Source organism: Gavia stellata, chromosome 1, assembly GCF_030936135.1.
Source record: "Gavia stellata isolate bGavSte3 chromosome 1, bGavSte3.hap2, whole genome shotgun sequence".
In the NCBI taxonomy this organism is placed as follows: domain Eukaryota; kingdom Metazoa; phylum Chordata; class Aves; order Gaviiformes; family Gaviidae; genus Gavia; species Gavia stellata.
This window is the reverse complement of record NC_082594.1, coordinates 124,274,996-124,302,238: the sequence shown is the minus strand read 5'-3', so window position 1 is coordinate 124,302,238 and position 27,243 is coordinate 124,274,996. Positions and strand designations below refer to the sequence as shown.

At 35.8% G+C, this 27,243-nt stretch overlaps 1 protein-coding gene across 1 annotated transcript in view; it reads right to left on the bottom strand.

Annotated features, from left to right (window-relative positions):
- Positions 1–27,243, bottom strand: part of ABI3BP (ABI family member 3 binding protein) — a 166,100-nt gene that overhangs the window by 92,472 nt on the left and 46,385 nt on the right. The window contains 10 exon segments of the mRNA XM_059836118.1: positions 77–151; positions 666–731; positions 4,389–4,463; positions 5,852–5,932; positions 11,575–11,652; positions 14,527–14,622; positions 15,648–15,710; positions 16,766–16,817; positions 21,179–21,240; positions 24,437–24,618. Of these exon segments, the coding sequence (XP_059692101.1) occupies positions 77–151; positions 666–731; positions 4,389–4,463; positions 5,852–5,932; positions 11,575–11,652; positions 14,527–14,622; positions 15,648–15,710; positions 16,766–16,817; positions 21,179–21,240; positions 24,437–24,618 (830 nt within the window).

Here is a 27,243-nt window from a genome sequence, read left to right as displayed (position 1 = left end):
TACTTAATGAGAGGCACTATGTCTCCTCTGAAAATTCCTAACTGTCAAGAGGATTAATCTTATGAGAAATCATTACCAGATCTGGTTGGTTGCAATTCTGTGGTACCAGATGTTTTGGATCCTGAAGAAACAGGCTGTGTTTCCTCAAAAGCTGAAAAAAGAATCTGAGCTTAAAATGCTGAAAGACCTGTGACTTAATGGATTAGCATCAAATAGCTTAGTGAAGGCTGTGCAATTCCAGATGATGCTAATGCAAAGCTAAGCAAGATGGCAGATGGCCTGAAAGTGAGACGTGAGACAACTGTGTCATGACGACAGGAGATGATGGCTTACAATACAGTCTTCTGGCCTTGAAATTTGAGTTCACGTGCCCAAAAGAATTCTTATCAGCAAGGAATTTTATCTTAAATTTTCTAGGATAAGAGCTGCAGCTATACAAAAAGAAGTAAGCTAACAAGGAGATATGAGAACACTGTTTTTAAGCAGCTTTTAAGCCAGTAACAAATATGTTTTTCAGCTGGTTACACAGACACAAGAATGGTGCATAAGCAGCCCTCTGAGTGTTGGTAGCCAAGATTCTAAAGCAGATCTTAAAATTACCATTTGCAGATCTACGTGATGCTAAGATAATGGAAAAAAGATCATGGAAATAATCTGCTGATTACCCATCTCCGTCTCTGTGGTTTCTGCAGAAGGTGGAGATACAGATTTCAAGGCTGGACTCTGAGTAGCTAAGAGCAAACATGAAAAAAATTTATGATATTGAGATAGACACTCTCCTTGCAAGTGGTACAAAATCTAATTTTAACTGTAACTAGCAAGTTTTTGTTTGGTTTGAAAGTGTCTTCTTTCTGTCAATTTTTACCCCATTCAAACTTTGGCATACATTATCTAATCAGGCTGAATCCATATTACTTAAGAGGTTTTTCTTCACAGTGAAGCAGCTACAACCCAAACACAATACATTTGATCTTCACGGCACTTGCAGGTCTGTATGAACTGGTTACTATTACATTATGTGTAACTTTTAACAGGAGGTGTAATGGGAAAAGATAAAAAAAGAGTAGTACAATGAAGTCTGTGAAATAATCATGAAAGTTTGTAAACAGCATCTTTCATCTGTTATGCTGTAATGAAGACTATTACAAAGATCTTATGGTTATTTCACTTTGAAGAATGGATAACCTGAAGTCTGCTTTAATGAAGACAGGGAATCAAGGTGAAATTGGGCATTCTTACCTAAAGGTCGGCATGAACGAGTTTCCACCATGTGTAGGTTTTGCGCTACTGTCCTGCTTCTAAGAAACAGAGCCTATTCAACTGTGTGTACAGGCCAGTAAGTACCATTCTTTCCAGTAAACTTATCTGCACCAGTCACTTATGCCCGTTTAGGTTATAATATATTTGAAAGATAAAATTTCCATCTGTATTTTTAATTGGTCTTTATCAAGCTGAGGTTTTTTGAAAAGCAGTTATACCAGAATTTTAAAAATAAAGTTCTCTGAATGCTTGAGATTGAGAAAAACATTCAAGCAATTAGGTGTAGGGTTCATTTTTAATGTAGGCAATATGAATATAAAACAAAAAGTAAAGACTTTTATTTCATATATTGGATCTGCTTTCCCATTTACTTTCAATCCAGCTTATCATATTAACAAATATGATCCCAGGTTACTATCCTGATATAGTTGGACTCAGCAGTTGGACCAGATGATTGTTGTAGGTCCCTTCCAACTGGAACTATTCTATTCTATATTTATAGAGAAGAAAGTAATACCAACAAAAGCCATATGAGTCACAGCTTTTGGCAAAAGCTTCCATTCATCCATTTACATACAGTAAGAGCTAAGAGAGATCTCCCAAAGGCATCAGAACATTGAAGGCATGTTAACAAAGCTATCTTTTTAGAAAGGTTTGAATTCAAAATATACCGACCACACAGAAAGTTTATAAAACAAAGGAGATGTCTCCCTCTGGTATAATCGATATAGAAAAATAAAGAAAAAAAAATCTTCAGGGGAACTAGGGTAGAATACAGGTCACACACTCTTCGACTTCAGAAATTAAATTTTGCTTTCTTTGCTGATTTTATGACAGCAGGTGATCAAGGCATGCAGAGGCACAGTGCAGAGAAATCTCCTCTGTATGACCCCCTCTCAGCTCTCATAGAATATCTTTGACTGCAGCATTGACTTCATGGGGAGCACAGATGCTCCAGCTGACCCAACGCCTGGGCCCAGCCTCACATAATTAAATCCCACTTCTGCTAAGTGGAACTATTTGGCAGGAATGGAAGACGTGAGAACAAAACCAGAAAAAATACTTGAATGAAACATGTATTTTGCCTCAACTGTTGTTATTATTTTATCTTTACCACTGAGACAAACATAGGATTAGGTTATAAGGCCCCAGCAGAAAGCAAAAATACTTCCCATCCTTAATAATTTTCAGGTTTTCAGCTACATTTATAGCAAATAGGTTCTTAAATCACCAAATGTGTGTGTTTCTCTTCAATGCTGCCTCTAACTGGATGTAACCAAACTTCTTTCACTACAGTGAAAACAAATATGTATCCCACATCCCCTCAAACATATCTGGAAAAGAGCTGTCAAAAATTGTGGGAAATTAAGAACAAATTGTGAAGACCATTTTCATGTTCTTGAGAGTTTGGTTCAAATACGCCTTTCAAGAAGTAAGAGCTGTTCCTGGAAATGATGTTAAAATTTGGCAGACTGCATTAAGTAAAAGTATGCCATCTAAATAAACCAGCACTATTATATAACTTCTTGACGAATACTTAGTGAAATATAAATCCATACTGATTCAAGGTCACTCCAGTCAACTAGTGTAATAGTTGTTTATATAGATAGCAGCAACAAGCAGTTGTTTTGGTAGAATGAGATATTTATGACTTGCACAATGACACAGTGTAGAGAAATACAGGCCTGTTTTGAAAGCAGAGGTCTTGAGAAGGGGAGACATAGGATAAGGCATAGAGGAGTGCAGGCATGGGATGATAAGAGATGGGGACCAGGTTTGGCACTGGAGACCCCATGCCATAACCAGCTCAGTGACGGTCAGTTATAAAAACTGCACACTTGGAGCTGGAAAAAATTTACTTTAAGGGTAACAACAAGAACGCAGAAATAGTATAACATACACAAATGGCACCATATATGGTAAATTCAGATGTAAGGTGTCTCTTAGCAGAAGAAAGAAAGAGAGAAGAGAGGAAGAAATCATCAACATGATCATCACCATATTCCTCCCAGCAGAGGACTCCAGATGCTCATAACTTGTTGAAACATCCCCAGTCATGACCAACACAATCATGATATCACCAAGCTTAGGACCCAGAGGTGTAGTGGAAGGGTGAGCAAAGCACCAGGAAGAAGGGTAGAAACTAAGAAGTTTGTGTGTTACTATTTTAATTATGTTACTGCTATTATTGAGGCTTTTTCTGTATGTAAGTACTCTACCTGCATTATCATTCCTTGCTTTACAAGTAAGAGTTAAATCTAGACTGATGATGATCCTTGAATTAGATAGACTGTTAAGATTTCCATTACACTAACAATAAATTCTTGGCTTTATATACATACACACACATGTATATGCATCTGCATATAGATATATGTAAATATATATGTCTATAAATGTCTATACATATATACTTACATGTAAGTGTGTGTATATATATAAAATGTAACTTTAAAACAAAGAAAGAAAAGGTGTGTTCCTCTTTGCCCGTAAGAAGATTTTGACCATAACATTTTGACCCTAACACATGTAAAACTGATTTGAAAATGTGAGCAGTGCCATACTTTCTCAAATATCAGGCCTTTCTAAAGTGTTCTGAAGTTCATCACCAAACAACTAATGAATCCAGAAGTAAGCAAACACACACGAATATTTAAACCACAACAACATCTCAAATTATGGCACTATTTTAACCAAATACACAAGTATTTGGCAAACTACATGAAAACCCGGAAAACTGATGTTGGCTGGAGCAGTACTCCAACTCTGAAATAGCCAGTCTCAGAAGCTTATGGGGTACTTCCAAGAAAACTACAAATCAAAGAGCACAGATTTTAGCCAAGTATAAATTGCCATATCATTGTACAGATAAAAATTAGCCCATATATCCTCAGGAGTTTTTGTGTGTTTGTTTTTTAAAATGAAGCATTAATCTGGAGCATCCTGTCACGACAATAAAGCAAAACCAGACTTAGAATGAAAGAAGAAAGAAGAAATGGCTACCGTATTTTACATACAAAATGGTATTATAGCAGCTAAAGCATTAAAACCTACCAGCTACAGAAACAATAAAAGAATTAGGTCATTTTCCACTGAAGTTTACCCAAATTTACAAACAAAGTAATTACCAAGTTCTGTCAATGGACTTTTTGGAGCATCAGAGATTCTGGATCCAGAAGGAAGTGGCTGTATTTCATTAGAAGCTATGATAAAAGAAATAATCAAGGCTTTACTTTAATAAGAATATTATAAGACACAGTACGGAACTATATTTTGGCTTATAAACCACTCACTCCTAAAACGAATGATATTTAAGAAAAAAAGTAGTTTCAACCTAGAAAAAAACAACACATAACTTTGTAACTTAAAAAGGTATGTGGAATATGAACGAAATCACCTTTTCCCTAATCATAAAGATCCATCAATCACAGGAATTTGATAATGAACATCCATCAGTAACTATGACTACCTAGTTTGAAATTAAGCAGTGACATATCTTGATTGAATTTCACATTTTAATCTTTAAAAGCACGGCAAAAACCAAGCAAGGTTGATTATACTTAAGAAAAAAACAAATTAAAAGTTAGAATGAAAATTAGATTGACTGATGGTTTAGCTTCAGTAAATTCTGGAAATCTGCTTGCAACTGTAAATGAAAAAAGACAAAAGAGACAGTATGACATTAACATGAATCAATAGGATTATGTAAAAATATATTTATTGAGAAGCATTAGCAGTCCTCTTCATGGGAAGATCTGTATTTCAGTCCTGCAAATACTAATGATCTTTTCCTTTATCAGACATCATTCTGTATGAATGCCACCTGTGCTTTAAAAAAAATCTAATCGAACTTTCAAAAAAAAAAAAAACCCCACAACGAAAAACACCACCAAACCAAAACCACCAAAAGAAAACCCCTCAAGTTGAAATTTGTGTTCATGATTTTGCGTGGTTTGGGGATTAAAATACAGGCAACAAAATCAACATTGGAGAATTTAGAATTCTGCATGCAAGAAGTAAGTAGATGCTGCTCCAAATCACAAAACTAACACAACACTACTACTTAGATGAGAAATCTCTCATTCTAAGACATCTCTATGAAAAAAATCAGTAGAGCTCTTTTTTCCTCCAGGACAAATACAATTGTATCATGTCACATGCAATATAAAATTTTCCTTTTGCATCACTGTTGATGCTACCTAAATGAACCTGTCATCAGAAGAAAATCAAGGAGGTGATTATTCCAATTCTATCACTGAGGTTAATTTTACTGATGGAAATTTTATATCGCGTCAATCATGCAGATCACATAGACAGAAAGCATTACTTTGAAAAATAAAATTTAATCACCCAGTCAAATCTGCTAGCAATAATCATACGTATAAGAGCCACAGTGCAGCCAGAGCTAGATGCATCCTGCTTTACATTTCATGTATGAGTTGCTGGAAACACAAAGGGAACCAGAAATTTTTAATTAGGACTTCCTTTGGAGTCAATACAAAGGGGATGCAGCAAATAGTAGAAACATTCTGCTGGAGGCGAAAAAAGCATTTAATGTACAAAGAAGGTAAAGAGCAGCAAAATTAGTTACCCAGTATGTTTTGAGTTTGCACCAATTCGGGTTTAGGCGTTGATTTAAATTCCTCAGGTCCATGCTTTTTCTCAGCCTGAGCTAGAAGAAAGAAGCTTTATTTAATTTAGAATCCCTCAGAGCTTTTCTTTATCTACTGCCCGAAGTCCACTGCTTTTCTTACCACCATTTTATGCCACTTGATTAGAATAATATCTGCAGCAGCTCGACACTGTCATGATTAATATTTATTTTTGTTTTCAGATGTGAAGTCTATGTGATGTTTTGGATTTATTTTGTTGCATTTTTACATAAGCAAAGGAAAATATAAGTGACAAAGAGCAAAGCTAAGATCAGAAGCTCACACTGTACTTTTGTTACAGCCTCCCAGATTCATTATGATATACATTATAAACAAGATCCATTACATCACAAAGTGTATTTACAAATATTCTCCCTGACGTTCTGGTTTTGGTTTTTTTTTTTTAATCCTTGTAACATAAAAATTATCAGGAAAAGAATAAAGATTCATCTATCATACCTTAGCTCTTTCATTTTTCTAGTAATATCATAGGCTTTTGATTTTCATTCATTCTTGTAATTCTCCATCTTCAGAGTAAAGCATGGGCAGTTTATTAAACAGCCATTAAAGGTACCTAAACTGAATTGCTGACCATATTTTAATAAACTAGTTCATAATTACACTCTTCCAGCTGTTTAACATAACATTTAATTCCTATGGTATCTAAGTCAAGATAACTTCTTTCCTCGCCATCTTGCTGGAGGTCCCATAGCATTTAATCAGTCATACAGTACACACAACTGGTAATCTCAGATTATAAAATGACAAAGCTTATTGATATGGAACACAGGATGGTAAGGTCTCAGCCTTGAATGTGATAAGAGCATTAATTCCTTCCACAGAGCAAATTACACAGTATTTAGCATATGTTGGCATTTAGAAAAGATCTTTAATATTGGTGATCAGCATCAATATAGCTCTAAGTTTTAGTATTCATACAACAGAAGAGAGCTACTTTTGTTTTTCCAGGATGCTCTCCATGCTTTTTCCACCATCTACCGAGCATGCTCAAGCAAGAACTGATCATGTAGGTTTATAAGCTTCTTCCTTCATTTCCTGAAGAAAACATGCTGCTTTCCAGATTCTAAATAGTTACGTAGATGCTGCTACAGTTACAACCATTATGCTATCTTCTGGTTTGGAGTACGATGCTTTTCAGTGCCACAAAAGCTGGAATCTCCACAGACGCTGCCTTATTAGAACCCAATTCAGCTTTTACTAAGTCAGTTATAGTGCTGTTACTGTCATCAGTGGAAGGAGGATTTCGTTCTATAGAGAAGTTAAAGCAATTTCTCTCTATGAAGTTTGTGGGAGAAAATTCACCCATAAGAGACCCAGAAGCAACAACTAACAAACCCATACCTCAGAAGTACCTCAGAAGTACTTCAAAAGCTAACATTTCTTATTGGTGAAATGTAATCATGATAAAAACCCACAAACCCACCAAAAGCAAGTGCAGAAATTTAGAACTCATTATGCTTTGGGTTTTTTTTAGAGGTCAGATGGTTTGCACTCATATGAAGCACGTGTCTTGTCAGCTAAGTTAGCTGAGCAAGCTGAACAAGAAAAAGCATGCCTAGAATTGGGATAAAAGAGACCAGGCTCTCCTCTGTTTTGCACAGAACATTGTAGGGATGACGTGAAACAGCAGCAGACATTTTTGTAAAAAAAGATATAGGAAGCAGAAAGTTTAGGCTTTAAAAGCCAAATTAGAGAAAAAGAGAGAACAGCCTCTGACTTTTCCAGGGCACCAGGTAAACTTAGGTTTAACGTGCTGGTTCAATGGTAGCTGCAAAGTAAATGGTTAACACTACCAAGCAAGGTAAGTTACTTCACTATCACAGCATGGAATACAGCAAGAATGCATTTAGGCAACATTTCTTAAAGTATTTTTCTTCTAACTTCTCTTGACCCTCTCATTCCTGTTCCTCTCTTCCTCCACAAATGGAGTTAAGATATTCCGATGGAAGCAATAATCTCACTCCTCACATCCCACGTGAGCACAAGGGGAAGCCTTCAGGGGCCAGAGGGAGGACAGATGGAACAGAACTTGGGAAACACGGCAACAAAGAAGTTATTCCTACTAAACATTAGCCCTAGTTTGGATCCACAGGTGGTACTTTTCATTTCAAGCCTATTCTCTATTTCACAAATTTACTTTGATAAATTTCTGGTATAACCCCTTACAGAAAGAAATAACTTGCTTTTTTTTTTTTTCTTTAACTAGTTCTTCCATGTCCTACACAAATGTGCTGATATTTCTAACTGTTGGTTAGCTCCAATTTCCCTGTGAAGTTAATAAAAAGGCCTGACACTTGATTCATCTGAGAGAAAAAATATAGTGGTAGTTTGAGGCATATTAGACAGCATTTTAAAGATTGAAGAAAGAGAAAAAAAAAAGGCATTATGAATTTGTGCTGTTGTGTTAAGAATAAATTAGTCCTAAGTGGAAAATATTGTAACAAGCCTGGCAAAAACAAAGCATGACAGATTTTACTAACCAGTCTTTCCATGGAAGTGCATGCCAAGGGAGGGGAGGCCTGAAATTAAGAAAATGATGGGATGCCTGCCCGACAAATATGACAAAAAAAGTTACTGAACCACGTCACATCACAAAACACACCCTTTGACAAAGACCCAATGAAACACAAGAGCAGCCCAGCTCATGGAGCCTTTCAGATAGTCCGCCTGCTGAAATACTTCAAGCTCCTTTCTTCCCTTCTTGCATGACTGATGACACAATGGCCGCTACAGCACACAGCTCCTCTTAAATCAGTGTTCTGTTGCCACTTCCTGCACCAGTCCTTAAACCTTTCACAGCAAATAGTTACTATGCCTTACTCAAAGAATCCAGTATAATCTTCAAAGAGGGAAGTCTGAATGAAATATAATGAAGTAGATCCTATTGCTAAACTCAATTAATTGTGCCTATATACTACCCTGTCTCTCAAATGCAACCCTTGCAGAAGACCAGTGCTCAGATCTCTTGCTTAAGTTACTTGTGAAAGTCTGGCTCAAATGCTTAAATATTAAAATTATTTTTGCATATGCAATGGCTAGACAGAAATTACACTTGAAGAACTTCTTGTTTCTTTTAAAGGATTCACTTTCATTTCCCTGTTTCCTGCTACTCTCTATTTTTTTTCTCTTTAACCAAAATACTGTAACCACAATGAATACCTTCTTTAATGTAAATAGTGTGACATACTCATACTTTAACACAAGACACTGGTGCTGTGATCAACAAAGAATGACCGAAAAGAATGGGCACCACAGAAAAAGAGACATGGAAGCAAAACCACAGAGGAAGCACAAAGTGGAAGATGAAAATGATTCTAAATATTTCCATAAATAACTAATGGTGTGATAACAATAACAACATGTTTAGTGCTAACAAATGGTTGCATATAATTTCCCACTAAAAAGACAGTACTTGTCAATTATTATCATGTATAACGAAACACATTATCCAACTTCATAAACATATAATTCTGTGCTGTCTAGAGATGACGGTGTTTATGGTTAGAATTACCGCATGCCAGGTACATAAACATAATTACAGAACACAAAGGAAAGGAAACAGAATGGACTGATTCTCTCCTCCCAAGGTGATGTATCAACTCTGGGGTCAGATTTCACACTGTTTACCTGATTAACCAGTGAATTCCAGCAGAAGGAATGATGTATTTTGACTAGATAAATGCAAGCCTGAGGACTAGGATTTTGCAGGAGACGATTACATAAATGTATGCATTCAGTTCTCACTTTCACAAAACAGCTAAGTTCTATAAAATATATTTGTAGATTGCTTGTTCTGCAGTTACTTAGACAAGGTAAATAATTAAGTAAAATAACTGCACAATTTAAATCCACAAGAGACCTCAAACTAAAACAAAATAAAAAAATTGAAAAAAATAGTATTCTTTACAGTTTTTTGAAAAGTATCCACACATTGCCAATTAAAAGCAAGCTGTTTGTTACATATATGCTAAACTTGTAAAGTTCAGAGCCCCCTTTGATAATAAATTCCTGTGGAGGAGCACCTTAATATTTAGGATAAAGAGGAAAGAGCTGTCCTTATGAAGGTTTTGCAGAAAGGAATTGATGATTTGCCAAATTCACTTATCTATTGAGTGGAAAATAAAATTCTGCAAACATTTTCAGAGAAAAAAAATGATGGATTGTTTAATCTAAAAGATGGTTGTCAATCTTTACATGATTTTGCTGCATTACTTCATCCTACATCTCTTTTATTCCCTACATATTCTTTGGGAGGGGGGTTTTTTATTTGTTTGTTGGTTCATTTTAATTAAAGACTGCGTTGGTCTGATGATGTGAAGTATGGTATCCTTGATATACTTAAGGAATAAATTAAACACAGTCATCTTTAAGGGCAGTATCTGTGTGAATCATGTGATGTCAAAGGAATAACATGCTACACTATTTCAGCTGGCCAGGAATTACTTTACAGATGGAATAGAGTAATGCCAGCAAGATCACATAATATGACTAAACTAAACCAAAGCAAACCTTCGCTGTATTGTTTCCTCAAATTCTTTTTTCATTTTAAAGTCTTGACGCTGTTCAAGCCTCCTTTCTCCCCTTTCAGCAAAGAAGTTGGCAGAAGCCAACTACTGTCTCTAGTGACAGCAGAATCAAGACCTGAGTCTCAGTTATAGGATAAAAGCTAGACTACAGAAAATGAAGAGGCATCTACTTAAACAAATCCAAAATGTGGGTGGAAAATCACTCTTCATCATTTGACTTTGAACAATTTAGTTGTCTCCAATCTTTCTGCCTTCAGATTGCAAATGTTAAAATATAGGGCTATACTTGTCATACAACTTGATAAAGTAGTCCATTTCTGTTACACTAACTTGTTTCCTAAGAAAGTGGAGGCAGTTAATCTTGTGAGTTTTAAAATTTCACTTCATGTTTTTGAACAGTTTAAGAAATTAGCATCTGAATATGCCCTTTTAAATAAGCGCTATTTTTTTAGCCACAAGCAGATGATAAAAAACTTCAGTCTTCCAAATATACAAGTTAACATACATTTCACAGACACATAACTTTGAATATGAGTCTAGGATCAAATTTTATATTCCTTTCCCATGTATGCAGACAGCTCCCATTTAAATAGGGCCAGTAAGTCCACAGAGAGAATGCTATCAAGATTAACGTGTTCACAACTGAACTTAAATGGAACAACATGCTGTCATCCACTGCACCTCTGAAATAGAGCTTGTTACTGTGACTGTTCCATCTTAATCACATGCATGTGTTCTGCACAATCATGCTCTTATCCCTGATTTTCTTCTTCATATATTTCACGAAAGTCAGAAGTTCAAGGTGCATCACAAGAAAACTCTTGTTTTGCCATTTTTCACAATATCAAGGTATCCAGCACCCCACAAAGATATGGTTCTAATTCTAAGTATTTTTATAAATCCAACAATTATAGCATCTGAAACTTTCCTCCAAAATTAGATTCAGATTTTTATCCACATCTACCACTCATGACTACTAATTCAGCTACATTATCCTCCTGTTTTTCAACTACTACCTTTAACTGCATATTAAGCCACACAAAGATGGATTTAATTTTAGTTTATATATTTGGCAAAGATATTCCACAGACTTTCTAAAATAAATTTTTCATTACCTGGGAGGGACTGTGGAGAGATCTCTTGAACTTCTGGTGTTTTGGATTCAGCAGGCCATACTCGAGTTTCATTCTTAGCTAAAGGGACAAAGACGTTAGAGAATAATCGCAAAGCTGTATCTGCTCTGTTCTACTACAGATTTATTTCTGTCCCACTTCAGTTTGCCAAATTAAACCAACATGGATAAATGTGGAAAGTTGAATACCTTTAGGAATCAATGAACTTCCACTGCACAATCAGTACAAGCATCTATCTAGCTATGTTAAACACATGCATTTTTGGTATTGTTTTGTTCATTAAAAGATTCTTTAAAAATAAAAGGAATTCAATGCCTTACAAATCATTACTTTCACAGTGTAAAACAGTTTTCAGTGTTTTTCATTTGTCTAGCATTTGAGCATTAACAGCAAAAATGCTTTCCAAAATTCAAAGATGTATTGTAGTTCTAAGCACTATACAAGAATAGTGTAATAAAGTTTCAAATACAATGGAGTCGTCCTTATTTTCCTTAACATTACTTCTAACAATTACAGTGGTATGACAATAGCCTTCTATTCCAACACATATAAAGATATTCCAGCAGTGGGTATAGGGAAAATTAAGTAATTTTGACATGAATAATACACCTGTTGGGTTTTTTTCCACTATGGACTAAGGCAATGTATTTTGTGGTTTTTTTCTGGACTGCTACTGTTTTAAAAAAAACTAGTAAGTTTTTGACTAAGTAAACAGAAAAAAAATATTTTGCTAATTCAATAAATACGATATTCCATGATGCATTATTTTGACTTTTCTAAATAATAACAGAATTAGAATAGTTGCAGTATGTCAGCAAATCATTATTAGTCATAACTTCACATATAGCATAAGCCTTATTGCATTTTATTGTAGACACACATCATTCTCAGGCATCAGTGAAGGATATCTGTATAGGTGGTGGAGTCACCCTCACTGGAGGTGTTCAAGGAACGTGTGGACATGGCATTGCGGGACCTGCTTTAATGGGCATCGTGGTGTTGGGTTGATGGTTGGACTTGATGATCTTACAGGTCTTTTCCAACCTTAGTGATTCTGTGACTCTGAACATGTCTTTCTGTCAATTATTTTATGCATTTAAATTATTTCCCAGAGTATTTTTGCTTTCCAAGCAATGACTCTTCCCTGTTTTACACTCCTCTGAAATCCAGTACACCCATGTGTATGTACACCCATGTACTTCATGTTCTCTGGTAAGGAACACATAGTAAACAGAACAGAACAAAACATCACTTGTCCATGCTGGCTATTTTCACAAAGGTGTTTGTGTGATCTAACATAAAGAGTGGCTCCAACTGGCATCACACCAACTATCTATTTTAGACATATCAGAGCATTTAAATTTAGAAGTCCAAGTTCTATGCTCCTCCAACTGAGGAAGTTGGACATCTCTACAACAACTGAAGCTACATTTGTCTTTTTCCCCATCTTTTGCTCATAGTCACATTCCGCAATTTTTACTGCGCACTACTGAACCTTATGACCTATCTGAAAACACAACATCGTTTTCCTGCAGAAAGATATAATTTTACTGATAGAAAATGAAAACAAATATAAAAGTTCTAGATACTGTAGTCCAAAACTAATATTGGAGGTCTTAAAATATGGTTTACTAAAAGCAAGGGGTATGAAAAACAGATTTATCAAAATATGGTCTACTGAGTTTTAACGGTGTCTTTGTTACCTAAACATCATACACGCGTTAAAACCAAGCTAGTTATGATAAACACCTTGTTTTCTATGCTTGCTGTTTAAAGACAATATTAGTAATCAAGTTAACGATGTGATTAATTCTACCATCATGATTGAAAACCAGTAGTGCTCTGCAATGTAAATACTGCAATTAAGTTTTTCCAGTTAACTTAACTTTTCAGTAGCCACAGATGATGCTAACATTATTTATCTGTCAAATCATGGTAAATACTTCCAGATACTAATTTTTAAGGAACTCAGCCTCAGTTCAAACATATTCTTACTCAAACACATTCAAGTATTATTCTACTGTTTAGCTCTACCCTTACACATACACAATATCTTAACAGGAACAAGTACTGCCTGTTTTCTCACTGCAAAGCAAGCCAGTCTGAGAGTGTGCCATGGCCAGCAACGGAATGACAGAGTAAATTAAACAAAGCAGAAATAAGAAAGGAAAAAAAATCTGGCCCAGTTGTTTGGAGTTCAAATTAAGTATCAAGACTAGCCAAGCCAAAAGTCATCAGCTCTAGAACTCTACTCAAGGGATCTGTGAAAGATGCACTGGGGGCATTTTTAAGGTTTTTAAAGATGGCTGTGTTTCCCACAATTATGCTATTCACAGATGATATGTTAGTTTACAGATCTTAAACAAAAGCCTTGATTAATCTTTTCCCTACAGGTTTCAGGCATATTCACAAGATACACATGAAACCTGTACTGAAATGTTCCAATTTCTGGCTACCATTTCTTCATTGATTTAGTCACAGATAATAAATAAGAATCGCTTTGTGAAACAATTTCTTACATATACTCAGGTCAGAATTCATATAATGAAAATTCACTGAAAATCTGGTCTTTGAAATGGAGACACAAATTTCCATTTTTAAAGATATAACTTATGAAAAAAGTAAGCTACATTGTAAAACAAAACCCCTAAAGACCATAAACATGACTGTCTTCCCTTCTTTCCTCTATGGATCACAGCTACTGCATATTCTTTTAAATGCCTGTGACATACCTTAAAAACTTGTTCAGAGGTTTTAAAGTAAGTTACTTTCTATGAATCCTTTTAAGTCCAAGCTAATCATTAATTAAACAAATAGAAAAAAAGAATGTAAGAGAGGAAAAAAAAGGTCTTTTCTGCTTGCATACATGATCTCACATCACTATGCTTCTGATACTGCTCACAAACAACACAAACTTAGTTCATTTCTGCTTACCCAGTTTTTTCCTGGATGCTTGAGGTATATCATCTATTGTCAGGAGAGGAGGAAGTTTCTGCTGAGTTTCATTGAGACCTGGAACAATTAGGTGCACTACACAGAAAGAAGTGTGCCATTAATTGCAGAAGAGACGAAAAATACACAGTCTGCCCTCTGAGATACGCGAGCAACTACTACTGAACCCTTGGGAGTTTAGTATGAGTATCTGGGAAATGAGTTAGTTCTATTCAGTAATTATCAATCCCCTTTACACCACTCACTGTATTACCACCATTTCACAATTAATCAGAAATGAAAACAATTCAATACTGGAGCATACAACCCTGGATACAGCAGTATCACAGATGCTGGGACATTCTGTCTGGTGGGCCAAAACGACTCAACACCAAACGTGGTGAGTAAGTATCTGATTGATTCACATCAATGCATTAAAACTCACACAAAGCAAACTTAAGCCAAAGTTATATAGTTATACAAAGCACTTCCTGAATCCAGGAATAAATTGGTCACAAGGCGCATGATGCAGTGAGCCTTTCCTATCTATTTCAGACCACTAGTTCACCACACTAAGCACTGTCATAGACTTCTCCCTATTTTTATGTTCTAAGCCAAAATTGTGTATTTGCATAGGTCAAACAAGAACAGAAAGCACAAAACCGAATGGTTTGAGGGAAACAGTTACAACCCGAGATCTAAAATCAAGCTCTAATTGCAAGGAAGGTTATAATATCCATCACTATAGCCTAATATATCAGAACAGGTTTGTGTCTGTAGATGGTATGTTATCATACTACCTTAAAAAACCAAAAAGAACGACCCCTGATCTCAATAAGATCTTTGCCACAGAACTTTACGTGAAGTATGAAAGAACTTCTTGGTTTAAACAGTGACAGTATCTTCTTTTAAATACTGTAACAATAAAATTATTCTATTTGCCTTGGGCTACATCATCCCTGAACCATCTGTACCACCATAAAACATAACAAATACTGTCTGAACCAGCTGCAAAATACCCTTTGATATGCAAGGAAAGAACTATCAAGAAAATTAAAAGCATTTACACCGTTCTAATTTTCAGCCAAAGATAAGGAAAAATAATAAAAATATCTTCTAGTCACCTAATATTGCTCCTGGCAGAGAAGAACTATCTGAAGTTTTTGACTGCGTCCGATTTTGAATAACTGTGGAGACAACACATGGGTATTAGAAAATAATTTTAAAAAACCCAAAACAAGAAACAAAACCACACCTGAGACAAACCTCAGCATTATGAAAACGTTCCCTCAACTTAATACGTGGAGATGAGGACACCATCCTATACTCTTCTGTATTTGCATTCAGTTTAAGAGACTGCAGACTGTGTTTCCTCTACATCATCTCCTAACTGTGCATCTCTTCTTTCCAGTAGCATATCAGTTTTATATCCCTGGTGAAAAATGGCATTCTATGCTTATGTTAATATAGGGCCAGCTCCGGGTCATCTCTATATCCTGCCATTCACAAGTCTTAAAAAAGATGCATGTCAAGTAAATGCCAGTACAGTCATATTTTAATGGTAATTACCATAATTTGCGTTCACACCACCCTCCACCGTTTTCCTGTCCCTGAACTGTGAACTACCTCCAAAGACAATTTGCTCGATTTTGTTACTTAAAATTATTCACAACACAATTTACGTTAGCAAGTTTTAATCTGCAGATCATTTTCTATCAGCTATCTTTAAGCAGTTAATTGTTAAAGATTATACCAACTCTCACTACTAGAGAGAAACAGGCATTTCTACTGTAGGTATGTCTCTCCATTGACCAGGGAAAGGAGAAGAAGGGAGTCTTAAGTCAAAGGCTTAGCTGAAGATACTCACAAGAAAGTTTGGTAGCATGAATCTTATCCATACTGCTACCCTTCATGCCTGACTACCAAGTTATGCACAGCTGGAGATCAACATACCTGGACAATCCAGTTGAAAGAGAAAAAGAATGGATACTAGCAGCAATCAGAACTGATTGGTATCCATTCAATGACTCAACTAAGTCATTGTTTATAATGCAATGTGACAGCTCATTTTATTAACACAGATAGATAACAGCTTAATAGTAATTGTAATTAAAGGATATGGTAGTTTTTAAGGTTCCACCTATTCTAAAAGGAAACGTTCATGACATTAACATCAGTCAGAATTTTTTTTCAAGTTACTCTTGCAGAACATAAGAATCGGTTAAAAAATAGACAAATTTACCTTGTTTGATTATTGTGACAGGGACCAACTTCTTATTATCACGCAGTGTAAGCTGAGAGAAGAGGGGGGAAAAAAAAAGAGCCTTGGGATAACTGCCATAATAGTAATTGAAGTTTCTTAGTAACAAAAATAGAGGGCTCTGATCCAATGCCGTGCATCCCCCAAGTTAACACCGGATATGGCTCCGGCCCTAGTCACTGAAGGTTACGCTCTCACTTCAATTCCCATGGGCTAGTATATTAACATTGCATTTTGATCTCCTTTTTTTCAGTTTGAGTTGTTTTGCTTCATAAAAACACAGTATTTGACAGCTTAGGAATACCAATCATTTTTTCTTTTAAGAATCTCTTGAGCACTCACTGGGGAGTAGTCCAGAAAGTTAAGAAAAGCTGAAATTTAAATACAACAAAACATCTGAAACATGCAATTACAAATTTGGTCACATTGTGTAATTCTATTCTCAGGAATAGTATATTTAGAACACAAACTATTCCAGAACCAGGTGTACATTTGTAAACTACCAGCACTCTTGGGTGTGTAGTCTGCTTAAAGTAGATTAACTCAGAGTCATTTTATTTGGTGAGATTGTTTCCAATGTACAACTGGCGAGCCACCCATGTCCTTCTCACATTTTAATGCTGAATACTTGGACTTTTCTACTATTCACTTGTCTTTGACCCAGATTACTTTTTGCCTAAGTGTGAATCTTTTCCAGCATTTTGATGCCACAAAAATAAGGAACACATGAATGGACCCCACATTTATTAAAAGGACAAAACCAGCTGATCCCAAAGATTATAAATCAGTATTCACTACCACACATAGGTACTAGAAACAACTTCTGAAAGCTTAATAATACTCTCAGGGGATGAGAGTGGGTAGACTGTAATGCCAGCAATAAAAAAATGCTAAATAAATTACAAGTGTTGTTTTTTTTTTTTTTCCCCAGGTATATCTGAGTTACAAGAAAATAACTCAAACAATTAACTCTCTGTGTTAAATGTACACTGCTAAAGTCAGAATCAGATAATATTCGTTTTGCACTTCATGACATCTGGCCTACTTCATGCGAAAGAACACTTGCATGAAAATTCAGCATTTGATGACAAAGTTTTAATTATTTATCTAAGAATAACTATTTTTGCGCTATTCTAAATACTAAAAAAAAGCTCCAAAAGCAATGGTTGGGTACACATTAAACATATACCAAAGTCTAAGAATCTGGAAGAAGGCAAATCTCAACAAGATGCCCCTTTCCTCAGGGAAATGGATGGAAGCTGCTTACATTCAAAATACATTCAAAATCTGGTTTCTCACTCAAGAACAAATCATTGTCATGAAATCCGTGTTTCGCAGCTGCTGTAATTACACTGCTCACCTGCACAAATGTGCAAGTGCTGCACTTGAAATCCACCACCGTGTTATCAATCCTCTCTTCTCAGTCTCCAAAAAGCGACTACTTGAGAAATTTCTATGTTTAGTAAAATTTACTGTTGGACAAACTATTTCAGAAACATCAGTATATCATCTGTAGGAATGGCATTATTAACTGTATTTTCCAGACAGATAATATAAAGCATATAGGTATTAGGAACATTAGTTATTAAAATGACTGTGGCATCTCCATGAATGAAGGAAGATGGCAAATAAGGTATTTCTTAATTTCAGAGGTAAGTTAGAGATGTAAGTTATACCATAAGTCAGGCATCTTAACTTCTGACCATACACCTATGGCATATTGCATAAAGGACTGTAGTTCTCAAACATTCTGTCAAATGGCATATGGCAACATTACTTTAAGATACATTTGTTATTCCTGACTCTCTTATATTCCAATACTCCAAAAAGCCACAAATAACTGGCATGCATGTAAGAGGCTCCTCAAGGAAGCATTACAGTCAACCTGCATTGGATAATTTTGGAAGAGCAGGCATGTTTTCTTCCAGAGTTTAACAAATGATAGAAGATAAGAGTCCTGCTTTTTGGCTGGAAGGAAAGAGAAAAAAAAAAAAAAAAAAAAAAAAATCGGGGAGGACCCCACCTTTCAGATCCACATTATGAAATTACAGGAACCTAATCAGACAGAAGAGGAAATAAATTTCTACTACATTACCTCCACCCTACCACCACCCATTGTTTATGAAGGGAAAAAGAATGACCATCCCTAGAGCTCTTCCCTTTTCTTCCCCTCTCATTAGCTGTAGCTCACACAGCCCCAGGAGCTTAGTCAAGCTTAAAGGATGAACCTGCCAAAAGAAACACAAGCTGATACGTGACCTATGTTGAAAGGGGAGAGTGACTAGAATGACTAGATGGATGCTGCTTTAATAAACAGCCTTTAAAAATGTCTCCGTACAGAGAAGAGTTAGAACCACGCTGATATGAGCCAGTTGTGTCTTTGGAGCGAAGTAAGGCACAAACAAAGCTTGGCCTCAATAACACTCATTCTAGCTTTGCACTGATGATGTATGATTGCACCACTGAAACATACCCCACCTAATACTGTGGAAACTGAAGTAATAACGTAAACTTAAGAGCTGGCCACTATCTGCTTCCCAGACTTAGTTTTATAGTTTTTTGCACCACTGAACTGAGAACGATAAGAGAATTTTTAGAATAATCTACGGAATGTTGTCATGATATTTCTGTGGAGGGTGATAAAGCAGAACTGCTCTGGAGCTAAGCCCTGTGAAGCTGACTAAAAGGACTAGATGTTGGCTCCAGTCCTCCTTTCATGCTTAAACTGTGGAAATATTTGGAAAACTGTTTTAGCTCACTTTCTCAGGACTTCTCTTGCATAAATAGAATCCTACTTCCACAGAAGTGGCATAACAGAGTCAGGGTCCTGGCATACAGGGTTTGCTAAGAGGAAGAAAGGAACGCAGCTTGCACTCCAGATGCCAGAATTAATTACCTGGTCTTGGGCTGTCACAAGTAACTTTAAAGATAATTATGGGACCAACAGGAAGAACAGTAAAGTTGATTTAATCAACGACATAATGAGATGAGTACCTTCCTGAGTATCTAATGAACTGGCTTCATATTACTCACAGATAAAACATTTTCTCTTGAATGGAAGACATGATTATGTTTCCAATAACCTAAGCATTACATTGCTCTAACTCTGTATGTAATGCTATAATTAAACTATTACTGTCCTAAATGAATACCTAATTATTCCTAGAAGAAAATGTATGTAATGGACTGTGGTTTGATCCCTGAAGAAATTCCAGGTCTGATAATTACAGACTGTTTACAATATTATACGATATGAAGAATGAACAATGAGAACCCATACATGATCATTTCCTACTATGAGAACACTTGGAAAATCAGAGACAGCAAAGAATGGTGAAGAATGGATTGTTCCCTTATAATAATCACTCATGAGTACACCCTTTAAAATGTCTGAAGTAACGATTTCCACAACTTTTCTTGGGAATTTACCCCATAGTCTTCCTCATGGATAGTATCTTGAAAAAAAGCAGAACAAAAAAACCCCCAGAAGATTAGCTGCTGAAACTTGCATTTTGATGAAAAATTAAGGAAAGGAAATATGAAGAAACCAATTTAATCTCATAGAAGAGGAGGTAATGCTCAAAAGTTATGAATAAAATGTCTATTTTTCACTGTATTAGAACTAGACTACTAACAGTTTCAATCTACAGCTCCTTCATTTCTGCTTCAGCTCTTGGAAGCAAAAAGTATCTGTGTATGCAAATCCACGAACGTATGAAAACCACCCATGCTTGCTTGACAGCTGTTATGACAAATGCCAGATGAGAAAAACAAATGAGGAAATGAATAAATATTGATATTTATTTATTTATTAAAAAAAAAACCAACCTTCAAATGCTTTGATGAAACAGTTAAAAATTCTACCTTGCCATCTGCAAGGATTTAATGAACTGCCTAGCAATCTTGATAAGCAAATTAAATTGCCCTTTCCTGCTTCCTCTGGTTCTGCAAACACTTGCCTCACGTATGAGAACTATTAATGAATTCATGATTTTAGAAGACCTGAGTATACACAAGGTTACTCTACAAAATAACAGCACTACCTTATCACAAAATGAACTGACCACCACAAACATCACAGGGTAACAAACCTGACTACTACAAAGGCATAAGCAAATTTTAATGTTTAGAATCCACACACAGAAACCATCAGCTTCATCTTTGTTAAACAGGAATCGGTAGATGTAATCATCTCAGCTACAGTTCTCAATCATTTTATCAATCCACACATATAAACACTTCTCCATACAGTTACCTAGTTTTAGATTTAACAGATTTTTTTATATTGGCAATTTGTGGCCATAATCTCTTTCTCACTTTACTCTAACAGAGAAGCAAAAATCTGATGATACAAAATACAAATCTGGTATAAAAAAATAAGACTGTTCTGCATACCTGTGTTTGGGAATGAGGTACCAACTTGTACATATTCTGGAGTTGTCCATTTACTTTTTTATCTGATTTGACAAAAGGAGAAATAAATACACAGAATTACTTTTTGTTTTCTCCAAAGCAAAGCAAACCAAGTTTATTCACCTTTTTCAATAGCTAAGAAAGTTAGGAGACTTAATTACAAGCTATAAAAACACACCATGTAACAGTTTTGTTTGGTCCTGTTTCTCCAGATTAATTAATTCATCTGCAAAGCCTCTGCTTCACATTTTGATAGAGAGGAAATGAAATGTATTCTTGTTCTACAACAGGGCGTAAGAGAGCTGAAGTGGTCTTTGAGACTTACTATGGAGAAGTTAGAAGTGCCTAAGAGGATTCTTTAATAAAATTAATACAACCACAACACTAATATGCAAGGAAGAAACTTGAAAGAGGAGTATCTGCATCCCATCTGTCAGGCTGGTACTAGGACTGGCTAAAAGCAGCATGTTTTAAGGTCTCGAGGTGCATTCTTCTAAGAAATACACATTTAGCACTGGCAATACAGAGCAGGCATACCACTTCTCTTTGGGTCTGACATGGTTTCCTTGATCTCAACATATTAACAAAGTAACCCACAGATTTAATCTCTGAAATTTTTCTCTTTGGTTTTTCCTTTTAGCTTCTTAGTATTAGAAGCTTCTTGTGATGCAGCCGTTAAGAACAGAGGAGAAACAGTCCCTCCCAGCACCTCTTATATTCTAGCATGATGCTTCAAACTTTGTCTACATCTTCCACCTTTACACTTTTCTGCTCCCTTTGCGTCGACAGGCTTGTAAACAAGAATCAAGCTAAATGTTATCATATTTCTTCACAATTCCATCCAAAACAGATAAGCAAGAGAAAAAAAATTCAACTATAAAGAAATATCAATTGAGAGATATTTAAGTTGACACGCTATCCTGAAAAAAAATTTTTCAAAGTGCTTGATAATTCTCAGGAACAGGACCTACTATTGGCCTAAAGACAAGGGAAAACTGACAAAAGTTTTACACTGACTTAATGAGAAAATCATGTTAAGATGGTCAGAAATAATCTACTTTCATCTCTTGTGATAAATTTTGGTTAAATAAATGTTGAACATTTGCCATGCCTTTTATATCTTCCTGAAATCATAAATTAAAACCAGATTCTCCTCCCGACCCCTCCCAACATGTTTAGTATATAACAAAATTTGGCCTGTGGATTCAACAAATACAAGAACACGCAACAGGAATTTCAGTTTATAGTCAGTTATATATTGCTTCGTGAGGAAAAAAATTTTACAGTGAAGGATGTTTCATTTAGGTTGAGATGCTTCTTAATATATGGGAAGACTTTAAGTTGCTACAAGACAGTAAGTTAAAAGAGAAAAAAGGCGGCCATTCATGCTGATTGGTAAACTCCTATGCAGACAGACGGTTAGAAATTTGTAATAAATGTTCACTCTGTTTACTGCCCACAGTTTCTGTATCTACCTACTATGCACTGATAATATGAAAGGCTTGAATCTGAAAGGTGCTGTCAACTTTCCAATTACAAGATACTTTATCAGTAGACCAGAATGTAGACATACAGGGTAATAGCAAGCTCCCTGGATTTACTTGCTGCAGAAGCACCCACTGAATACACAAGTCTACATTCTAGGAAAAGACATCTCATCTAAATATAATAGGAAACCTCACAAGAAAGTATCTTTCAATCCAATTCAATCTGTCTCTCTAACTTAGAAGACTGATTCTTCTGGCCTATGAAAAATGTGTAGTGTCTGTAAGAAACAGCATTTAGAAATACATCATATACAAAGAGCAAATTTGGTGATGCCAGTGGACATTTCAATCAGTCTTGAACACAGTAGTAAACACTATGCACTCCTTCATTCCCTCCTACTTTAAGTGCTCAAATATATTCCAGCACTTGCTCGACAGATGACTTTAAAATGTTTAAAATGTAGGAAAACCAGCCATTTAGTAAGCCTTCTTTAGAGCTGTGAAGCAGAGTTTCTGTTTTTGAGGCAGGTACGGGAGAAGACTACCACCATTCTCCACTTTAAGCTCATGGTGTAATGACGGCATTATTCTGGACTGCTAAAATGACTCTATGGGCACTGGGCAGGTACTTCAAAGTTACAGCTTTCTAATTTATGATGAAGGCCAGCAAAGTTCTTTATTAGGGAGTATGAGGGTTTTTGCAGTGTTACAAGCCACCCTGCTGCTCCCCTCCCTTATTCTCAAGTATATTGAGCTGTGTAATTTGTCTACAACTTGAAACTGAGGACCAGATCAAATTTCAGCTGGAAATCTCACATGAACAAGGCTCTCTTATGAAAATTCCCATTCTTCCCATTTCGAGTCAAGCTAGAAATACTAAGCATAGGAGTTTGCAGCATCTTCTGACCAACATCATGCTCAGAAATACCTTTATGTAAATGCTTGAAGAAAATGAAATCGGGCAATGTCTGTTAAGTCCTCTCTTCATCTCTTCAAAAAGAGCAAGAGTCTGCTGCTGCCTATTTCCTCCATTGATAGCAGTGATTCTTTGAGCTGTATAAGTTTTTTCAAGGGTTAATTTGATGTCACTTTGCCTGCATTGCCTTGGGACTTCGGAGAAAAAGCTTAAAACATGACTGAGAGAACAGCCGGGGATGACAAACACCACCTCCATGAAAACCCAAACAAAAGCATACAAGAGCGTATGCCTCAAACACAATTTAGTATTTCCTCGATTGAAAATTAGTTTCAAATTCAACTTTCCAGCAGAGTCATAAAGGGCCCACTGTGATGCATGCTGGATAGGACAAGCCATGTTTAGCTTTTAACCAGCTTAAATGTAAAAGCAGATATAAAAGAAGATTCAAACAAGAATAATACCTTCCATCGACTCAAATTAGTAATGATTTTATTATTCAAGGCCCAAGGAAAAAGCTTGGAATCCAGTCAAAATTATAAACATACATACTCAACACTTCATGTGTATCTAAACTAATCACTTAGTGTTCTACCAACCTGCAGCAGATCCTCTCCTATTTGCAATGAAAACAGCTTGCAGCAGAGTAGGTGTCAGTTTTTCAAACACAAACTATTTCTAGTTTCACCAATTCCTAAAACAATTTGTTAGAGGCATAAGGGATAGCATTTAAATAATGAAAACCTGATCAGTAGCTTACTTTAAGTAATACCACAACAGAGGAAAAAATACTGTCAAACTGAGTAGCTATTTGATTAATTATTGCCAAATACTTACTAGACAGAACTGTCTTATGATTAAAAGTCTTGCTCCAAATACTATCCTCTACGTTGTCTTTAACTCCAAATTCATAAAGCGTGTTTGGCTTCAGATTGTCCACCACCGTCTCTGTAACTGGGCAAAGCTGAAAAACCCATTTCTTTTCTTTATCCTTTTCTCTGTAGCGAACTGTATAGAACCTGCTCAACAAAACAAAAAAAAAAATTTTGCTTCACAAACTCACTACAACCATTTTCATTAGGAATTACTAAAGTGACTTCTACCCACCATTGATCTTGCTCCTTCGGGCCCCTTATGGTTGTCAAATATCAGAAAAGCGAGCATATCTTCCCTGCAAACGTAGTGCTAGCCCAGCCATCTCCTAGGTGCATGTTATGCTCCCCATCATACAGACCCTGACATTAGGGGTATTATATAAAGAGCAAACAAACAGTCTCCTTATTCACAACCCACCGTGTGTGTGGTTCTGACCACAAACTGCAAGCTCATTTTGCCAGCAGTTTCTGTGATTCTGACATATGCCAGAACTAGTCAATTGAATCATGAATCTATTAGTCAGGAAGCCTCCACCAATTTCCCAAAATCTTCTATATCCATCCAGGGGAAGGTGTTCCCCTCAAAATTAGTCCAAAAATATTCTCAAGGGAAAACCAGTAATAGTTGACATTTATATAATACATTCCTCATTCAGTGATCCCATTAAGTACTGCCCACACTTCAAAGAAGAAAGTAAACCAAGACATTACTTTCAGCAGTTTAAATCAATAACGTGATGAATGCTAACAGATTATGAAATTAAAACACATTTCTACAGAAATTGCCCAATTCGGTCAAGCAGCACGACCCTGAAAAAGTATGACTGCAACGCTAACCAGTATAAAACAATGCAATGTAAATGCTGAGAGTTACGGCACAAGAACTCCTCTGCCTGTTACAGTCTCGTTTTCAATATACATACTGTATCCCTGTCAGAATGGGGTGGGGTTTTCTGTTTTTGTAAAAACGAATCTCAGAGAGATTTGGCAACTTTTTAACCCAAGTATTACTGAAAATTGTTACACGTCTTGTAAATAAAGCATATCTGTTGTCCCTATCCATCTTACATCAGCAGAAAAAGGATGAATTCCATCCAATTGTATTTTCCCACACTTCAATAAAGCAAATTAAGGCCATAAACCAAACACAATTCTAAAACCCCAGGTATGTGCCCAAGAATCATTCAGATGCAAAAAGAAAAAGCAAATTGAGTTGTGGGATTTAATCCAGGTATTATATAGGAAAATATATTCGGAGAGAAAGGAAGAGACCTTAAGAAAACAACAAAAAATGTTCTTTAATCAACTGGAAAAGTATGAAAGGTCCAGATTAAAAAGATTTAATGGACCAAATATAATACTGTCAAAGTTACAGAAGAGCACTTCCAGAGTAGAGTATATGTGAAAGATTCTTGAGCACAGGGAAATTCCTACTTCATTATTAAAACACAACCTAAGGCAAGGCAAGTGCCAATCATGGAAAATATTTTCATACACAAAGATTCACTTTGTTTACATATTTTATCTCTTAACTGTCAAATTTGTTTTCCAGGCACCAAAAATATAGGTTCTCCTGTTTTAATTGCTACAATTCAGCTCATTCAGGTATTCCACCAGATTACAGAACTAATATTTATGTTGGCTCACATAACTCTCTTCATTAGCTGTACTACTTTGCATTCAAAACAAGTCATAGTCTAACTCAAACCTTGGAAATGAAAGAAATATCACAAGTAGTGAATATCATCTCTCTTCATATCAATTCCTGGAGTACCGCGTAATAATCTGCATCCCTGCTTCTGTGACCTACTCAAATTTCATGTCAAGCAATGTAAGATCTAACTATCAGTCAGACTGACAAAGAATGCTTTTAACAAGAAATTATTGGCAACATTAAAATGAGGACAATTTCTCCTCCTTTATCCTCTTAATCCTTTCAAACATAGTCACACAGACATTAACAGGCAAGACAAGCTTACTTGAAATCCCTGTCATTATCTTGCAAAGGATGTAACAGCAATAAATAAATCCCATCTGCAACATAAATGCATCTTGCTGGACCGCATACAGTCTCTTGGTAAGGGATTTAGAATAGGTATAGATAGATCTACAATCAAAATGTAAATCACAAGTAGAAGTAGTCACCTTCTTCCCAGCTTGCCTGAAAGAGGAAATTTCATTTGTTTTCATCTTTATCCTTACCTTTTCCTACCTGTTTTAGTTGAATGGGGTAGAAATAAAGCTATTGTATGGGATGGAAAGAAAACAGTATACTGATTCATTTCAGTTATTTAACAGTATAAACAAATAGCTGCATCAGAAATGAGGATCAAAAATACCCATCTAAAACTTGTTCATAATGAACAGGCTCTTAAGTGGCTGATCCCCCTTGCTTCTACTGTAGAAAATGTTCTGGTCTTGAATACTATCTCCACACCTGCAAATTCCTTCTTCCTAACATGAATTAAAATACCAAGGACACTTGCATGTCAAAAACCATCTTTCACTGAAATTCAAGGCTATTAAAAAATCTGACAAGAAGATTTTCATAGCTGTGCCAAACTATGCTATTAGAAATAGAAACATATAGCATAGAAGAAATGTGCTCTCAACTCCAAGATTTCCAAGCCTGTAAAAACTTAACCAAGAGTGTAATTATTTCAATGGAAACTTGCCACGACAAGTACTAAAAAACACCGACTATGATGACAGAACTTCCTCTACCATTTCAATAAAAAGCAACCAAAATGAAAATCCATTTAACAACTT